The following is a 19,553-nucleotide window of genomic DNA, read 5'->3' as shown; positions in this document are numbered from 1 at the left end:
ATTTGGAGTTAATGGAGGAGATTCAATGTCGCAATCACGTATAAATATGTTCGCAAGGTATCATGGAAGGAGGACGGATAGTTTGGGAGAGAGAGGACCAGAAAGTCGGAAAAAAATCAAGTTACAGAGCTGCCATTTTTCTGTTGCTGCTGAAGACACGAAGAACATAGACCCACACAAGCAGTCGTTTATGCTACAGTGAATACGACAGTCGCAAGACAGTCTTATATGCTACAGTGGTAACGACCCACAGCCGAGGGTCGTAGTTCTCTGGTTTGTAACAAATATAATTGTTACAGACCCGGTTTTGAATTATTTCTCCCTTTTCATCATTTGTAAACCCCCTTTGAGCAATAATAATGATTTTTGAGTGTGTTTCTAACATGATGATGTGCTAATTCTCTCACAACCAAGGCAATGAGGAAGCTATTTACGCATGAATAATTTGGTAACTATTACATTTTCTCTAATATTTAATTATAATTCACTCAATCACTGCTTTTACAGAGTTTTAAATTGTTTGTGTAATTTTCCTAATCAGTTGTGATTCAATTAGATAGGTTATGCTTTATTTAGATAATCTATGCTTAAGGGATACAATTGATGTTTGAGAATTTGCTTGATTATTAATGAATTAAGATATAAAGGACTTAAAAGATAATTAGAGTTTTGGATTATTTACCATCATTAATTCATGCGTCATAGTGGAATCAGTGTCTTGGTTATTTTCTCATATCTTGAAGTCAATTTTGTAATAAGTTTTGTTTGTTTTTTAAATTTTATTAAGTCTAAAATTAATTGCCTTCACAAGTCTTAAAACAACCCTTTTATCACTATCTACAACAACTTTGAAAACACATCAAATTTTTGGTCTGGACAATACTTAAACAAATAAGGATCATCCCAAAAGAAGTGCTTAACCTCGGCTAAAAACCTAGAACGATCTTGTTTACCCCAATGTTGGGGCATTCGACCAGTAACAAGATAATTCACTATATTCGCATACCAAGGTGCTTGGGTAACAAAGAACAGTTGTTCATCAGGAAAGTTATCCCTTATAGGAAGGGATTCATCATGGGAATCAACAACTAGCCTAGACAGTTGTACAAATACAATCGCTTGTTCGTTAAGACCAAAATAAAGATAACTCTATTTTTCTCATCAGGTTCTAATTATCCATATAACTTAGACCTTTCAGTTTTAAACAAGACAAGTACTAGGTTAGTTAACTAGCATTTCTTGTTAAGGCATTCGATTAGACTTGAACAACCCAAACCTCCACTTTGATAAGTCTAACTAAGATCAGAATTAACTTAGTTTCTCTTATCCGGAATCAAATTGGACTAAACAATTCATCCCGAAAACCTTTTCTTTCATTAAGCCATAAACAATTCATACAAACCAAATAAATCAACTTGCATAATTATTCACCTCAACTGGAAGTAATTGAAACAACATAGACATTAAAGCACCGCAATTGCACCGAAATTTTGTAAGCCTAAAACGATTGATACCAAATAATAAACCAAGGTAACAATAGTTTTTCTTAACAGGAAACAATTGAATCACACACGCATCCATACACAAATAATGGAATAAAACATCAATTGTACCGAATTTTGTTAATCAAAAGCAATAAATATACGCAATAAAGTCAGGCTTTTCTTCAATAGGAAAATGATTAACTAACAAAGTCGTTACCTCAAATTTCGCATCCTCTTCTACAATAATGTTTGCATATTCTTTCCAGGGAGAATTGATACCGAAATATCATTATGTTGTCATCCTTATGCAAGACAAAAGAATAACAACAACCAACCTTTACCAGAGAAAGGTTGAAAACCGGTTTTAACTTATGCAATGCAAAAGTTGAAACCCCGAAACACATATGATTTTATGCTAAACCAAACGATTCAACATACTGTGACTTTTCACATATTGTTTCAAGCAGAACCCCTCATGATCCTTTGATAAAGCCTACCAACATGGGCTAGAACTTAATCCTGCTAAACCAAAAATTCACCCAAACCATAAGGGTTCACAACATATGAGATTGAATATTAAGGTCATGAAAACCGAAATCAAACATCCCATAAACATACATAGCAATAAGATAAAGCATTCAAGCACAAGCTATGTAAACACAAACTATCACAAGAAAAATTATAAATCAAATAATTTTATTCATAATAAGATAGTTTTATTCATAATAGACCTAATACAATCATTGAAAGAAATCAAAAATTGATGTCTATTTTCCTGGATTAAGTATTACATCATATAACTTAATCTCTAGTGGTGCTCTTGTTGTTCACTGAGGTTTCTTCAGTGTTCAAGCTTTTGAAGCATGTCTCAAGAGACTTGTCTGCAACCACTTCTTGTTTCTCAAGTTTTTCAACTTGAACCTTCTTATCAGCAATATCTGCTTTTGTTTCCTCAATCTTATCTTTGAGCCAATCTTGATTTCGAACCGTTATTATGAGAGTGGTTCTTAGTTTCTCAAAACCTTGGATATAGTCAATCATACTATCAGAACGAATCCACTTGGTTTTGGTTGGATCTTGTAGGTTGTAAGCCAACAGACATGACTCATCTTGTGATCCAACTGAACTATCAAAATCATAATCAGACATGATTTTTGATATATTTTTCTTCTTCCTCTCTGTATTGCTTCCTTGACAATCTTTAACCCTTTGAGCTTCCTCTTTATTAGCCTTTGTGATACCGTGAGTTATTGAAGGCATGCTCGGTTATATAAATAAGGATTGATCAGGGTTTCAATAATAGAGGCAAGAGATAGTTTCCCTTTAGGAAGAGACAACTCTCGGACCGAAAATATCAGGAAATTCCGAAAATATTACATAAATATATTTCGTTTCCTTTGTCCGAACTTCTCATGCTGGGAGGTTTATTAAAATTCGAAAATTCTAAATAAAACCTATTTTTGGAAGATCATGATAAACATGAACACTTTTTAGACAGACATGGATTCGCAGTAATCCATAAAATGTCACGGTTTTTCCTGATAAGCAACTACACATAACAAATGTGCTCTCGTTTTATTGTGCTTTTCTCATCCATAAATAAGAGCACGAAATGGTATGAGAGTACATAATTTCTATACAACTAAGTTGTATCGGAGTAAGCTTTTTCTAGCTTATAGCGAGTATCAGAAACAAATGTCATGTTTCTCTTCGGGAATTTCTTCCCTAAATATTTTCTCCCAAGATGATGATCTTTTCTAACTCTAGAGATATGATCATGTGGAGAAACTGTACTGACGTGAGAATTTTTAGAGATAGATAAATCTCTCTTAATTCTTTCAATGGGATTTTCATATGATTTTCTCATTCTAAGGACTTCCTTATGATTCACATCAGTGTGATTATCTGAAAGAGACAGTCATACTCAATCTAAGTATTAGGGGACGAGTCGAGCTCTGCAACTCGGCGATAAAATCAGAGATTTTCTTCAAATTTCTTTTCGTTTTCTGTACTTCTTCGTCATCAATTCAGGTGTTATTCTCGATTCAGAAGTTGGTAGTGTAAGATTCTTAACTATTCTCTTCTGTTACTTCATTAAATATGTCTTAAAAACTAAAAATAAATGGAGGAAACTTCAAATATCCGACCGGAGTCGGAGATTTCAAAAAAAATTATATCTGCAAATAATTTTGTACCAATGAGTATTAGTCCATCAGTGTTCATTCCTGATGAGGTTATTGATGAAAGTGAATGGAGGTTTAGTTTGATTGGAAGGTTGGATTTAGTGAATTTGAGGCTTTCTGTTGCAGAACCGAATTTGAAGAAACAATGGACTCTAACTGGTAACTGTCAATTTATCCCTATTGGTAAGGGTTTCTTCATTATCAAACTAGAAAATAAAGAGGATATGAATTTTTTGTATGAAGGGTTATGGGAAGTAGAATCTCAATATTTAAAGCTTCGTTTCTGGGAACGAGATTTCAAACCTGAACAACAACATTCTACAAGTGCTTTTGTTTGGGTGTTATTTCCTGGTCTTAGTATTGAGTATTGGCGAGAAGATATTCTAATGTCTATGGGCATTGCAATTGGTAGACCTATTCGATTTGATTCTACAACTCTGAAGAAGGAAATTGGGTTTTATGCCAGTATTTTAGTTGAAATTGATCTTTCTAAAGATATTCCAAATAAAGTTGTTGTTGAATCAAAGTATTGCAAATTTGAGCAAGAAATTAGGTTGTCTAAACTTCCTAAATTTTGTAGCAAATGAAAGGTTGTGGGTCATTTGATAACTGAGTGCATATTTGCCAGAAAAGAGCAGAATCAAGGTGTGAAGAATGCTAAATTTCAGAAACCTCAGTGGAGGTATACGCCTAAAAAAGTTACAACTCAAAACTCTGGTGGTTTTGATATTTGCTTTCCTTCTACTTCAAACTTGGATAATGAAAAAATTAGTGATGAAGAAGAATATGATGCAATTTTTCCTCCAATTCAGATTACTACACCTACACTCAACAAGGAAAAGGAATTTACTGGTATTCTGGAGTCCCCTGCTGATTTTCCTGCATTATCTGTGAACAAAATTATTGATGTGGGTGCAAGTGTGCACAATGTACTTTCAGTTATAGAATCTCCTTCTAGTGTGATTGAGCAAATAGCTTGTGGAGTTGATGAACCAGTAACAGTGGTCAATAATAACAAATCTGAGGTTTTATCAGCTTCTTTGATATCAAATAACAATACAGAAACAATAATTTCAGATAGTTGGAAAACAGTTGCTGGCTCTAATACTATATTCAATAATGCAAACACCAGTACTGACTCAGGTAAAGCCTTTTCTTCTCCCAGTAAATTTCAAGCTCTAGTTGAAGTTGCTGAAATACAGGATCAACTTTTTTCGAAAGTAATAAGTAAACTTGTCAAAGGGAAAAAAGTTAAAGGAGTTCCTAATGTGACTACAAGGAAACAAGCTCATACTTCAGTTAAATCAAATGGTAATATGGGAAGTACTGGTACTTCTCAATCCACTTTTTCTCAATGAAAGTAGTATATTGGAATATCCGGGGTTTGAAAAGACTTCAAGCCAAGGATAAACTGAGAAATTTTGTTAAAAACTTTAGTCCTTCATTACTTTGTATAGCGGAGCCAAAAATAAAATTTTCATCCTTATATGTGTCTTCAATTTTCCTTTCTAATGATTTTATCCTTTCCATATTTAATTTTCCTTAAAATCCCTTTTTCGCGTATTAAGCCTTAAACCAGAAACGAATAATGGAGAGATATCAATTTAAATCTGCTGTTGAACAAGCCCGTGTTGATAAAGAGATTTTGACGGATCAATATAACCAATTAGATAACCTCTATTCATATTCTGTTGATCATATAAATAATCTTACCAATGAAAATACCCAATTAGTTCAGAGGCAAAATTTATTAAGTAATGAAATATCTCGCCTCTCTTATTCTTTAACTAAAGCTAATCTAGGGATGGAAACCTTATCAGATGAGAATAAAACTCTATCTCAAGAGAAGCGAACTTGTTTAAACAAGATGGCGATATCTTCACAACAACTTAGCATCCTTCAAAAAGTATGTGATGACTAAGAACAATCTCTTCGCTCTTTGAGAAATGAATTTAAAGAAGTAACAGAGTCATCTATCGCTGAAAGAGATACACTCATTCAAGGTAGAATAGCTTTAAGTGTAAAAGCGAACCAACTTAAAGAACAATATTCCAAATTAGAAGAATCTTATTCTTCACTTGCGAAGAAAAATTCCTTTCTTATTTCTAAAGAGAAAAATCTTCAGTCTCGACTTAAAGGTTTAGTTGGAGATAAATTTGATGATGCGATGGACCGTTGGGAGAATAGTTGTCTGACCTTGATTCAACACCTTATTTCGCAAAAGGAAGGTAGTCATAATAGTTTGACTGCCTTAACTATCTTTTCTTTGTCATATCTTTTTGAGTTTTTCATCTTACTGAAATTTTGTATTCTACTTTTCGCAGAGTCTGAGAAAAATCTTCATTCCTCCATTTCTGTTTTGGGGGATAAATATGCCAAAATTCGCAAAGAGAATGCACTACTCGTCTCTGTCCTTACTGGTTCTCGCGACCGAGCAGAAAGAAGACTTGATTATCTTGCTTACTTTAAGGATATTCAAGATAGGAATCATCAGAGAGCACTTCTTTGTCAAGTTCATCTCCGAGCTGAAGTTCTTGTGAATGATATTTTATTGTCCAAATATCTTCCTCCTACATCAATCGAACCTTTGGAAGTAGATGATGATGAAATTCCTCGTCCTGCTGACAGTGATTATGATTATGAAAGTGGTGAAGATGAAGAAGAGATCCCTTCTAAGGAAGCAACTGCTGGTGCTAATCAAGATGGAAGCGAAAAAGAAATCCCTTCTAAAGAAGTAATTGCTGGCGATAATCAAGATGGTGGCGAAAAAGAAGTCCCTCTCGAAGAAATTATTGTTGGTGAAGATCAGAATCGAAATGAAGAAAAGGCTGGCGATAATGAGAACATTGGCGAAGAGTTTCTTATCTAGTTCTACCTTCTTGAACTGTTTCATATTTATTATTTCTTGCGAATAATATTCTTCAACCAACTTTGGAATTAATTTTCTCTTTTAGTATTTTGCTGGCGAGAAAGATAATGCCTCTTGTTTACAGACTCCCATACTTGTCTCTCATTATCTTTCTTGAGAGAAATGATCTGTTATGAATACTTATAAATATTTTGTTTTGTCATGTGGTCTTATTTTGCCTTCCTAATTAAAGGTCTTATTATGCCACCTCTTATCATCGCGACAAAATTGCAGGACATCCTTGCATTTTCATGCAAAAACCCATTGATCTTGCCTTAACTTTTTCGTTTTTATTAGTGCCTCTTCAGGATTTTTGCGACAATATGACAGGCCTAAATGTTCTTGCGAAAATAAAGCTCCATGACATTGTCGTCGTGCGACGAAATCGCAGGACGTCTTCGCACTTTCATGCGAAAACTCATTGATCTCGTCTTATCTTTCTCTTTAGTATTATTGCCTCTTCAGGATTGTCGCACAAATATGATAAGCCTTAATACCCTTGCGAGTAAAAAGCCTCATGACATTTGCGTCTTAAGACACTTATCAGCTCCCTAATGGAGGGTGTCGCCCTTATCTCCCCCCTGGTTTCCCCTTCAAGGAGGCGTACCTCTACCATACAAGGTTGGCTCCTCACATCCGGTCTTAAAAACAACCAGTTGTTTTCGCAGCCTCTTATCCCTTTTACCTATAGGGTTTATGGTTACGAGACTGCACCCTAAGTGGGGTTTTCTTCGGGCTGAGTTCAGTATAAGACAAGACTTGTCAAGAATGGCAAGGTACGCTTCAGACGCCCCTGGAACTCTTGACTCAACCGTGTACCTCTGCGCCTTGGTCAGATTCTGCACTCCTTGGGAGAGTCCTTATTACCTTAGTCGCCCAACCTAAGTCATATGCTTAAGTTGAGAATCCAAGGTGCCTCTCCCGGATGGGCTTTATTGACCCCAAATCTCCATGATTCAGGTTCCGGGGGCGGTGTAGCCTTTCCCTGAGTCATGCAACAGGTACCCCCTTATATGACGTACTTTAGGTCTTACATTTGCCTCTTGCGAAATTTTATTCACGAACTAGGGTGTACGCCATAAAGGTTCGCCCCTTTCTCTTTTGTTATTGTTCTCTGATTATCTCTGCGAAAGTTTCGCATATCATGATCTTGTTTTAATATGAATAGTCTCGCAACTATTCTTTCATTGAATATTTATTCGCAATCGTTTTGTTGCGTCATATGTAACTTCTCAAAGCTTCTTATGGATAATATCTCTTTAAGTACAATCTGTTCCATGGTCTGTCAAGTCTATGACCAACATCTCTACCTTATGGATCCATTAATTTATAAGCTCCTGTCCCAACTATATCCTTAATGATGTAAGGTTCATCCCATTTTTTCGCTAACTTTCCACCATTTTCTCGCTGATATATTGGTGTCTCTCGCAGAACTAAATCTCCTGGTTGAAATTCGCGTACTTTGACACGTTTATTATATTCTCGGGCTAATCTTCGCTGATAATTCTCCATATGCTGTAAATCTCTTTATCTTTTTTCTTCTAACTCATCAAATTTGCTTAAGATCAAACCCACACTAAGATTTTTCTCCCAAGTTTCTCTCTTTGTTGTCGGAATAACAACTTCTGTTGGTAACACCGCTTCGACTCTGTATGTTAAACAAAAAGGTGACATTCCAGTAGCTTCTCTCCTAGTTGTGTTATAATCCCATACTACATTATGTACTTGTTCGCACCATGCTCTATGATGTCCTTCTAATTTTTTCTTTAATATATCTGCAATTGTTTTGTTTGTTGCCTCTGCCTGTCCATTAGCTTGTGGATACAAAGGATTAGACTTTCCACATTTTATCTTAAATGCATTAAGTAACATTTTTATGTTCTGTCCTTCAAACTGTTTCCCATTATCAGATACCAACTGCGCGGGAATTCCGAATTTGCAAATCATATTTTCGAATATGAATGTAAAGATATCTTTGTCGCGAATATGTTGTACTGCCTTTATTTTTGTCCATTTTGTGAAATAATCTGTTGCGACTATTAAGTATCTTCTTTGTCCAGATCCTGGTAAAAATGGCCCCACAATATCTAAGCCCCACTTTTCAAAAGGCCATACACTGGTTGAGGATGACAATGGTGCTCCAGGTGCATGTATTTTCTTTCCGTGTCGCTGAAAATCTTCGCAACGTCTTGATATTTGTTTTGCATCTTCGTGCATGTATGGCCAGTAATAGCCTCGCATTTTTGTTCTATGTGCCAAAGATTCCCCCGCTATGATTGCCAGCATCCCCGCTATGTAACATTTTTAGCACCTTTTCTCCTTCTTCTCGTGTCAAACATCTGAGTGATGGTCCATTAAAGGATTTTCGGTATAGCATCCCATCTCTTAATTCATAATTTGTTGCGCGGATTTTCAACTTGTGTGCTTCCAATCTGTTTCTTGGTGTTTCTCCTTTCTCCAAATATGCATGAAGTTTTGTTCTCCAATCTGCGATATTGTTCGTTTGTTCTTCTTCTCCACCTTCTATCATCATTACGTTCACTTCTTCTTCTTCTTTATTGATTGATGGTAACATAATTGTCTGTATTTTTATGCATCTCGCAGTTGGATCTGTCATCATGCTTGAGATGAAAGAAAAAGCGTCTGCGAGTCTGTTATCCTTCCTTGAAATGTGCCTTCATTTTATCTTTGGGATTTTCGCTGACAATTCTTCAATGAGCTTCTTGTATTTCTTCAAAGATGGTTCATTTGTAGTGTACTCTCCCTTTATTTGGCGAATAACTAGCTGCGAATCACTAGTGATCCTGGCATTTTCTAGTTTCATTTCTATTGCGAATTTTAAGCCATGTACCACAACTTCATATTCCGTTTCGTTATTAGTGGATGTGAATTCCAATCTGAATGAAAAAGCCATCTTCGCTCCTTCTGGTGAAATTAAAACAATTCCAACTCCATTGCCTTCCCCATTTGATGATACATCTACCAATATCTCCCATCTATTTGGTTCTGTTAATAAGTCTTTTGGATCTCCATGTTCTTCTTCTATATCCATCATCTCCTCCACCGCTTCATCATCTTCTAAAGGAAATTTTGCTAAGAAATCTGCGACAACTTGTGATTTTGGTGAAGATAATATTTCATACTTGATTTCGAAATGTCCTACTTGTGCATTCCATCTCTCCACCCTACCTGATCTTTTTGAATTCTTCATCACTGATTCAATTGATACTTTTGTTAGCACCCTTATTTTGTGTGCTTGTAAATATATGCGAAGTTTCAATGTTGCGTATACTAATGCTAAAATTAGCTTCTCAATCTTTGAATAATTCCTCTCTGCAGCATTAAATGTTTTGCTGATGTAATAAATGGGCCTTTCCACTCCTGCGTCCGTTCGCAATAACACAGCGCTTAAAGCATGTGATGTTGTCGCAAGATAGATCAATAGTTCTTCTCCTGGTTCTGCCTTTTGTAAAATAGATGTATTCATAAGGTGTTCTTTGATCCCTTGAAAAGCTTTTTCACATTCATCAGTCCATTTGAATTTCGCACCCTTCTTGAGTATATTGAAAAAATGTTTACATTTGTCTGATGATCGCGAAATAAATCTTCCTGGGGAAGCTAAAAGTCCGTTCAATTTTTGTACATCCTTTATCGTTGCTGGTGTTGGCATGTCAAGAACTGCTTGTACCTTTTCTGGATCAACTTGTATTCCTTCTTTTGATACAATGTAGCCTAAAAAAATTTCCCGATGCAACCCCAAAAATACATTTTTCAGGGTTCAGTTTAATGTTATGATGCCGCATCTGTTCAAAAATATCCCTCAAATCTTGCACATGATCTTTGGCTTCTTTACTCTTCACTAACATGCCATCCACGTACACCTCTAATGTTTTGTGTATCCATTTCGCGAACACCTTCTCTACCATTCTTTGATACGTTGCTCCTGCATTTCGCAAACCAAACGACATTTTTGTATAACAGTATAAACCTCTTGGAGCGAAAAAAGCAGTATGCTCTTGATCTTCTTCAGCGAGAGGGATTTGGTTATAACCTTTGTACCCATCTAAAGAAGACACTCTATCATTTCCCGCTGCTGATTCAACCATTTGAGGAATATCCCGCAATGGAAAACTATCTTTAGGGCAAGCCTTGTTTAAACCAGTGAAATCTATGCAAATTATTATCCCTTTATTTTTCTTTGGAACAACAACCATGTTTGCTATCCACTCTGGGTATTTAGCTTCTCTTATAATTCCCGCCTCAAGCATTTTCTGTAATTCTTCTTCTATTTGAGGATGGTAGGTCGTTGCGATTTTTCTTATTCTCTGTTTAAATGGTCTCACATTCTTGTTAATTTCCAACTTATGACATGCAATTGACGGATCTATTCCAGGTGTCTCATCCATTCTCCTCGCGAAAATATCTTTATATTCCCGCAAAAGATTGACAGTTTTTTCTTCCTCTTCTGCATCCATCTTGGTTCCAATCCTCAGTATTAGGGGTTCTTCCATAGTCCCAACATTTACTTCTTTTGTTGGTTCTGCCGCAGTGTAACTGGCCTTGGGTTCTCCCATTGGTGTTGGCTCTTTTATTATCTTCGCAGGTCCATCTCCTTCCTCCGAAATTTCGCTGGGTATTCCTTTACCTTCTTTTGCTCTTATCATGTACACTCTAAATTCTTCTTCTTTCTTTGTCTCCTTTGCTATTTTTCTGTGAAATTGTCGTTTTTTTTGCTCGTCCTTCATAATGCTTTACTTCAATTTGATAACATAATTTCGCATTGTCAATATCTCCTCTAATTTCACCTACTCCATTTGGCATGGGGAACCTGATGCATTGATGCAACGTTGATGCTACAGCTTTAATTGCGTGTATCCATGGCATCCCCAACAACATGTTATATGGTGATTCCATATCCACTACGCATAGTGTCACTTGTGTTTCGATCTCTCCTAGTGGAATTCGTACCACTATTTCTCCTTTAGGTTTTGTTGTGGATTTTTCAAAGCCATGAACAAGATATGTTGAACAAGACATTTCTTAATATTTGAATCCCATTCCTTTGAACGTATGATAGAATATTATATCCACTGAACTTCCTGTATCGACTAAAGTTCTGTTCAATATCCATTCTTCCATGGATCTTGTTGTTGTCCCATTCTCTTTTCGTGTAATAGGTACTGTAATAACCAATGGAGATGTGTGGCTCAAATTTTCTTTTGGTATTTCTGCTGCCATGAATGTGATTTTTTTCTTTTCCCAATCTTTCAAGTGTGATGTCTTTTCTACCTCCATAACCTTCCTTCCTTCAAAATCTCGTTTATGTATCCTTCCTTTAATGTTTTCATGAAATTCATTAACCATTGTTTTTCTTATCATATTACACTCCAATCTTTTGTCATCTTCATTGACTCTAATCATTTTTCTTTTAACTGGTTCACTGACTTGTTTAATAACTTTCTTGATTTGAACAATCTCAACAACAATCTTCAATTTTCAATCTTCAATCCCTGTTTCTAGCGTCATTATGTAGTAGCAGGAAATCCTACACTACACCCCTCACAAGATTTCATTAACATTCAACTCATTTTTGGATTAACAATCTTAATTTTATCGATGAATCTTTGAACAATCTTACAAGAAAAGATAAAGGAATCAAGAATAACCACTGCGCTAGACTTTCTCTCTCCTGTTTACTTGCTTCTCACTCAAAAAAGATCTCTCTCTTTTTCTTCACAACTGAATGACTATTTATAGGGAAATACATAGTGGATGACAGCTAATATGTCCTTTATTTTCGGATATGGTTTGCGACATTCTCGCAACCTTATAAATATCAATCTCGCAAACTTCCTTATTTTCGCAGGATCGTCACACTTTTCTCATGATTTGGCTGATGTCGTTTTCTGAAGTTGTTCTGCGAAACTGTCGTGTTGTGTTGTTAATAATTTCGCTGAGATATTATTGATACGAGATTCTGATACTACAATACAAGTAGAAGAACTACTCAAGGAACCGGTGGAACTTCTCGACAAAAATGTATGTAAAGACTTGAACTTATCTGTCACTCAAAAGTCTATCTAATATATCTCCTACTTCTTGAAACAAAAAGTCGTATGCTATATATATAGACTTAGATTGTACACATTTGGTATATCGAGCCGAGTATACCTCGCCTATCTATATCTCGAAATATGTGTTGGTAAGCTTTTCGCTTCGACCAAGTTTTTCTTTACCTAGTGACGAAAGTCATGATATGTTTCAATCAATTTGAAAATTGCTTTGACGAGAAATGGTGTAACAACTGTATAACGTCCTCTAAGAATGTTTCAATGATTGAAATGAGAGTTTAGATTACATAACCAATGATGGACATAAGCATTGTTGTGGAAACACATTTATGTATAAGTCCTATTCCTTGAACCAAAGTTTTCGAACTTTGTTGATCAAGAGAACCGGAAGAATGACAAGTGCCAAATCCGCAAACTCAGTCCGCGAACTGCCGAAGTTCTCAAACCCGAGAATCTTTGCTGGAGTTGACAAACTACTTGCGTGAGCTAAGTCCGCGAACCCAGTCCGAGAACCGGCGAAGTTCTCATCCCGAGAATTTCTGCTGGAGTTTGTAAACTCTGTCCGGTGTCTTAAGTCCACGAACCTAGTCTGCGAACTTGAGAAGGTTATATATCTGAAAATGATTTCTGAACTTAAACTTTAAAAAGACTAAGGAATGCAGTTTGCAAACCGTGGCTATAAAAGTTCATGAACCGCTTCAAGTGAATCAAATCATCTTTGCTTCAATTGTGTCTTGTGTAGTTACATAAGATTTCCTTGCAATTGAACAACTCTCTAACTAGGTCATTTGAGTCATTTGAACTAGTTATGGTGAAGAAGAACATGGTTGATATGAAATGCTCATATGGCTAACCTTTTGGTTAACTATTTTTAAACCAACAATGTACACCTTTGGGTACGGTTGACAAACCTAGAAGCGTGCAGTTCATTTGTGTATAACAAGCTAAGTTTTCGATCTAAAGGTTGAGAAATATTAGCTTGAATCTAAATCAGGTTTTCATCTAACAGTGAATATTGATTGCTTTGTTACCAAGGCAAAACCCTGATTTGAAATACTATATAAAGGAGACATTTAATATTGTGAAAAACTAATCCCCACACCTTACGTGTGATACTAGTTTGCGTACTAGAGTCGGTTCTCATTTAACCTATGATTTTCTTCTTCTAAAACCAGGTTAATGACTTAAAGACTTTACTGGGATTGTGAAGCAAGACCGATACTAATTTTATCGTAGTTGTGTGATCTGATCTTGCATCTTCTATCGTACGAGTACAATCAGATTGATTGGCTTGAGATTTGATATCTCCGATAGGCAAGATATAAAAAGTAATCACAAACATCTTTGTCTCATTGTTTGTGATTCCACAACATCTTGTTTCGCTACCATACGATTAAGATTGTTGTGAGGTGATTGATTAATCTAGGTTGTTCTTCAGGAATATAAGACCGGATTATCAATTGGTTTATGTTCACCTAGATTACTATCAAAAGACGGAACAAAAACTTTAGGGCTTTTTTGTGGGAGGCAGATTGATCCTTTGATAGACTTGTCTATGTGAGGAAGATTTGTTTATTGTCAAAGCCTGCGATTTTGGGTCGTAGCAACTCTTAGTTGTGGGTGAGATCAGCTAAGGGAATCAACTGCGCAGTATCCTGCTGGGATCAGAGGCGTAAGGAGTACAACTGTACCTTGGATCAGAGGAAGACTGATTGGGGTTCAACTATAGTCCAATCCGAAGTTATCTTGGAGTAGGCTAGTGTTTGTAGCGGCTTAATACAGTGTGTATTCAATCTGGACTAGGTCCCGGGGTTTTTTTGCATTTGCGTTTTCCTCGTTAACAAAATTTCTGGTGTCTGTGTTATTTCAATTTCCGCATTATATTGTTTTATCTTTATAATTGAAATAATACAGGTTATGCGTTAGATCAATCAATTGGAGAATCCGACCTAACGGTTGTTGATTGATATTGATTGACACTTGGATATTGGTATTTGGTACCATCCAAGTTATTCCTTGTATTTGATTAGTACTCGTAGTTTCTGTTTGAGGAAATCAAATCAAGAGAGAGATATAAACTCGTTGATATACTTTTAATTGATTGAGTCTTGTTGATTCTCTTAAAAGTATATTCGAGTTTGTCCATACAGATTGCTAAGCGAAATATTGGGTTGTGTTTTTAGACCCCCGCTTTTTCAATTGGTATCAGAGCAGGAAAACACGTTCAAGACCTTACAAGTCTGTGTTTGTAGCGATCTGACTCTATGGACATAGGTGTTATCTCTATTAACGTACCACCAGTCTTCGATGGCTCTAATTACTTATGGTGGAAAATTGCTATGCGAGATTTTCTTCAAGCACGAGATTTTCAATCATGGGTATATGTTGTTAATGGCTATGATGCTCCCGTTGTGGCAGTTGGAGATGTAAACGTTCCCAAACCTATTGGTGAATACACCCTTGCTGAGATATATGTTGCAACGTAAAATTCCGACGGATTGAATGCTATCATACATGCCATTACCCCAAATCTTCGGCACCATGTGTCTAATTGCACTCGGTCTAAATATGTTTGGGATATCTTAGAAACCGTATTCGAAGGTAACTCCAGTGAAAAGGAAGTTAGGCTTCAAAACCTTAATTTCGATTGGGAGAACCTTCGTATGGCAGATGAAGAGACGTTTGATGAGTTTAATCACAAAGTGTCTGAGATTGTTAATGCATCGTTTGCATTGGGTAAGACTATTCCTGAAAAGGACATTGTGATGAAAATTCTCAGATCGCTGCCATCTAGATACGAGTCTAAGAAGCATGTCATCGTTGAGGGAGATAACCTTGATAATCTTTCCAGAAATACATTAGTTGGAAAGCTAAAGATCTTTGATCATGAGCATACATCCAAAATCGGAAAAGATGTTGCCCTTAAAGCACGAATGAACACTAAATTACTTGATAAAAGTAAAAGTGTTTATGTCTCTGAGGATGATCAGTCTGAGGATGATTTTTCGGATGAAGATCTTGACAAATCAGTCTCCTTGATCACAAGACAGTTTAGGGATCTTCTATTGAAGAGAAGTAAACGGTTTTCAAGAGACAAACCTAGGTCGCCAGATAAACCTCACAATCGCGTCCCTCCTAAAAACTAGGATGCTGACGAGGTTGATGACGAGGATATGCCACAATGCTTTAAGTATAAAGGTTTTGGTCATTTTGCAAACGAGTGCCCAAATCGTAGAAAATACACTGGGAATAAAGGTCTTGCTTTAACACTTGATGAGATGTCTGAGGTCTATGATTCTGATGAAGACAGGAAATCAAGTGTCGGTCTTCTATGTGAAAACATTAATCTTGATAATTGTAGAAATACATATATCAACCTTGATGGTTTTGGTGAATAGGATAATCCAATCAAGCTGGAAGAATCAATTGACCCATCCTTTGGAAACGTTGGTTTTAGTGTTTCAGGATCCACTATGTGTCTAGCTGCGTTCACACCACAGATGCATGAATGTTATCCAAGTTTGGCGTGCTCGTTTTGTTCTCATAAGGGTCATGAACTATCAATATGTTACAAGTACAAGCATCAAGTGAGGCACGCCAACAAACTTCAACGAAGAGCAAATCGATTGGCAAGGAAGCTTAAACTTGCCCAGAAGACTGCTGAGGTATGTAGGATTTTATCTTCGACTAAGAAGTTAGTTTCCAAAGACAAAATTAGACCATTAGAGAAAAAGGTATGGTCAAATCGTTTCGATAGACAGAAGTCAGAGTATTCCTCTCAAGAGGAAAATGATGGACAAATTTTTGTTCACCACAGCACAAATTAATTGTGTTGCTTGGTAAATCTTTTCTCATGTGCCTGATCAAAAGAGATGAGATTGTGTACTTCTCAGGCTTCAGAAAAAAGTTTTTTTTCTTAGGTTTGTGTTTCTTGTCTATCAAATAAAGAAAATGGTTATTATCGACAATTCTACTCTTTATAGGGTTTAGAATTGGGCGTCCACGAACCTGTGTAAAAGGTTGCGAACCCTACATTCCTTTTTCCTCTCTGATGTCCTTTATATCTTAAGACTGCTTATTGAGATTGTGAATTCCACTCACAAAAACCAGTTGTTTATAAATATTCTCCAAGCATCATGTCTTTGGATGGAAAAGATGTCAACATGATTGTTAAGCCATCAATCAAGGAAAAAGATAAATCTCCAGTAACTCCTTCCCTGAAAAGAAAAAGGAGAAATACAAGAAAGCCAAGGGCTGTCCCTTCTAACTCTCAGAAGTTTTCCGATGTTCTTGACGAGTTGAAGGAAGTAAGAAAGGAGATTAGTGAAATAAAGGCTTGTGTTTTAAGATCTTTGGAAATTCAGAAATCCCTGGTTCGACATCATCAGCCAAGACGGTTTGTTGGTATTGACTCCTTCCTCCATGAACCTTATATTCCAATGGCTGTTGACGACAAGGAGTTCGGGAATGATAAAGAATTTCTCAAAGACATTGTTTCCTAGTATATCTTCTTTTTGGTTTAGTTGGAAGAATAACTATTGCTTGAATAGCAATGATTGTGATTACACATAGCTATTATTTTTCATCTTCTTGTGTTATTTTTTAGGTTTATTGGTATAAAATTCTAAAAATATTTGGAGGATGATGGTTTTGCAGTATTAATCTTTATGATTTGTTATATTTCAACTTGTTATGGGACATGTATGTTTGCGTCCGTGAACTTGAAGGTCTCATACTTTGTCAATAGTAAAGTCGTTCGTGTTCGGTATTCATGTACTGGTAAAAGAATGAATGGACTTTTGACAAATACAAAAGTTAAGCCTATATTGTCAATTATGTTGATGGAAGATAGGTTAAAATCTTTTGTTTTCAAGAATTATGTCTATTATTGTTGTTATGCAAATAATGATCGAAGATAGAATGAATCCTTGTGTATTCTGCAGTATTGATCATCCCTGGTCCATATTCGTATGTATTATTGTGAGGCTCCGTAATGTATCTTATGTTGATCATGATACAACCAAGTTGATTATTTTTTATTAGCTTTGTTGGTTGTTCCGTAAGGTATTTTATGTTGAGCATTTTGAACTAAATTAATCATCTTGTTTAGTTATTTAGTTATTGCTCCATAAGTTTTCTTATGTCGAGCAAAACAATTGACAATTAAATTGATTACTTTCGCAATTAGTTTGGTTGTGTATTCCAATTAGATTAATTATGGGTACTCTTGTAATTAATCTAGTTGAGTATTTTTGTGTCTCCATGAGTTTTCTTATGTTGAGCACAATCAATTGAGTTGACCACTTGTGTTTAATTTGATTGTGTATTCTAATTAAATTAATCATGGGTTTACTTATGATTAATTTGATTGAGTTTTGGATATAAAAATCATTCTTATAGTCTTGGTGTCCAATAAAATCCTTCTTTTCTTTTGAAATTAAGGTCGCTCTTGTTGTTCTTTCGGGAATGACATCAAATGGGGGAGAGTTATTTTGAACTTGTGCTTAATGGTCATATCTTGAGGGGTGTGCGGCTGTGGAATTTTAGAGGGGTTATCTTGTATCTTTAAACTCCTTGATGAATGCTATTAGCTTCGGCTATATGATTGCATCTAAATAAGATGATGTGTGTTCTTTATTTTTAGTCATGAAATGTCTCTTACAGAAATTTCATTATGATCCTGTTCTTGTACCTTTGCCAATTTTATTGACAAAAAGGGGGAAAATTAATATGTAGTTCACACTACAAATACTTATGGTCTTCGGGTCATTATGTAAGGGGGAGTGGTTTCCATGTGAGATGGAGTATTGACTAAGGGGTAGTGATACATATCACCATAGTATTATTATTGAAGTTGTGATACAATTGAACTTTGACACTATGTAATAATACTATGACACTGTATAACAATGATTGAGACCAATGCTTTCTCATTTTTATAGCTACGAATATTCAACAGCAGTGATGCTAAACTTACAACCTTTGGGATCATTGGAGTACTTGGAAGTGACGAAGATTTCGAGGAATGTTGAAGATTAGACATGTGGAATAGAAGCTACTTATGTTTCTTTATCTTTTTTGTATTCCATATGTATTGATAATTTTGTCACTAAAATTGACAAAGGGGGAGATTGTTAGAGCATTGCTCGGTCGAACTCGCATGTGTTGCTATCTCAAGCATGTTTGTCAATGTTAGTGATCAAAACTATAAGTCATGATTTCTAATCTACTATAGCTAAGTCTCGGACTACGATAGAAAGTGTAGTTGAGCTCAAGGACTTCATGGCGATTCATCATACAAGTAGAAGAACTACTCAAGGAACCGGTGGAACTTCTCGACAAAAAGGTATGTGAAGACTTGAACTTATCTGCCACTCAAAAGTCTATCTACTCTATCTCCTACTTCTTGAGATAAAATGTCGTATGTTATATATATAGACTAGATCATACACATTTGGTATTTCGAGCCGAGTATACCTCGCCTATCTATATCTCGAAATATGTGCTGGTAAGCTTTTCTCTTCGACCAAGTTTATCTTTACCTAGTGACGAAAGTCATGAATGTTTCAATCACTTTGAAAATTGCTTTGACGAGAAATAGTGTAACAACTGTATAACGTCCTCTAAGAATGTTTCAATGATTGGAATGAGAGTTTAGATTACATAACCAATGGATTCCTTGGACCGAAGTTTTCGAACTTTGTTGATCAAGAGAACCGGAAGAATGGCAAGTGCCAAGTCCGCGAACTGCCGAAGTTCTCAAAACCGAGAATTTCTGCTGGAGTTGACAAACTACTTTCCTGAGCTAAGTCCGCGAACCGGAGAAGTTCTCATCCCGAGAATTTCTGCTGGAGTTTGTAAACTCTGTCCGGTGTCTTAAGTCCACGAACCTAGTCTGCGAACTTGA

At 36.0% G+C, this 19,553-nt stretch overlaps 1 protein-coding gene across 1 annotated transcript; it reads left to right on the top strand.

The window, feature by feature from the left end:
- The first annotated feature begins 3,606 nt into the window (after positions 1 to 3,606).
- LOC113279137 lies at positions 3,607 to 5,025 on the top strand. The gene is made up of 2 exons (XM_026527841.1): positions 3,607 to 4,193; positions 4,296 to 5,025. The coding sequence occupies exons 1-2, from the start codon at positions 3,607 to 3,609 to the stop codon at positions 5,023 to 5,025; spliced, it is 1,317 nt and encodes a 438-aa protein (XP_026383626.1).
- Positions 5,026 to 19,553: the final 14,528 nt, after the last annotated feature.

This window comes from Papaver somniferum, chromosome 5 (genome assembly GCF_003573695.1).
Source record: "Papaver somniferum cultivar HN1 chromosome 5, ASM357369v1, whole genome shotgun sequence".
In the NCBI taxonomy this organism is placed as follows: domain Eukaryota; kingdom Viridiplantae; phylum Streptophyta; class Magnoliopsida; order Ranunculales; family Papaveraceae; genus Papaver; species Papaver somniferum.
The sequence above is the reverse complement of the archived record's forward strand: the minus strand, read 5'-3'. Positions and strand labels throughout refer to the sequence as shown.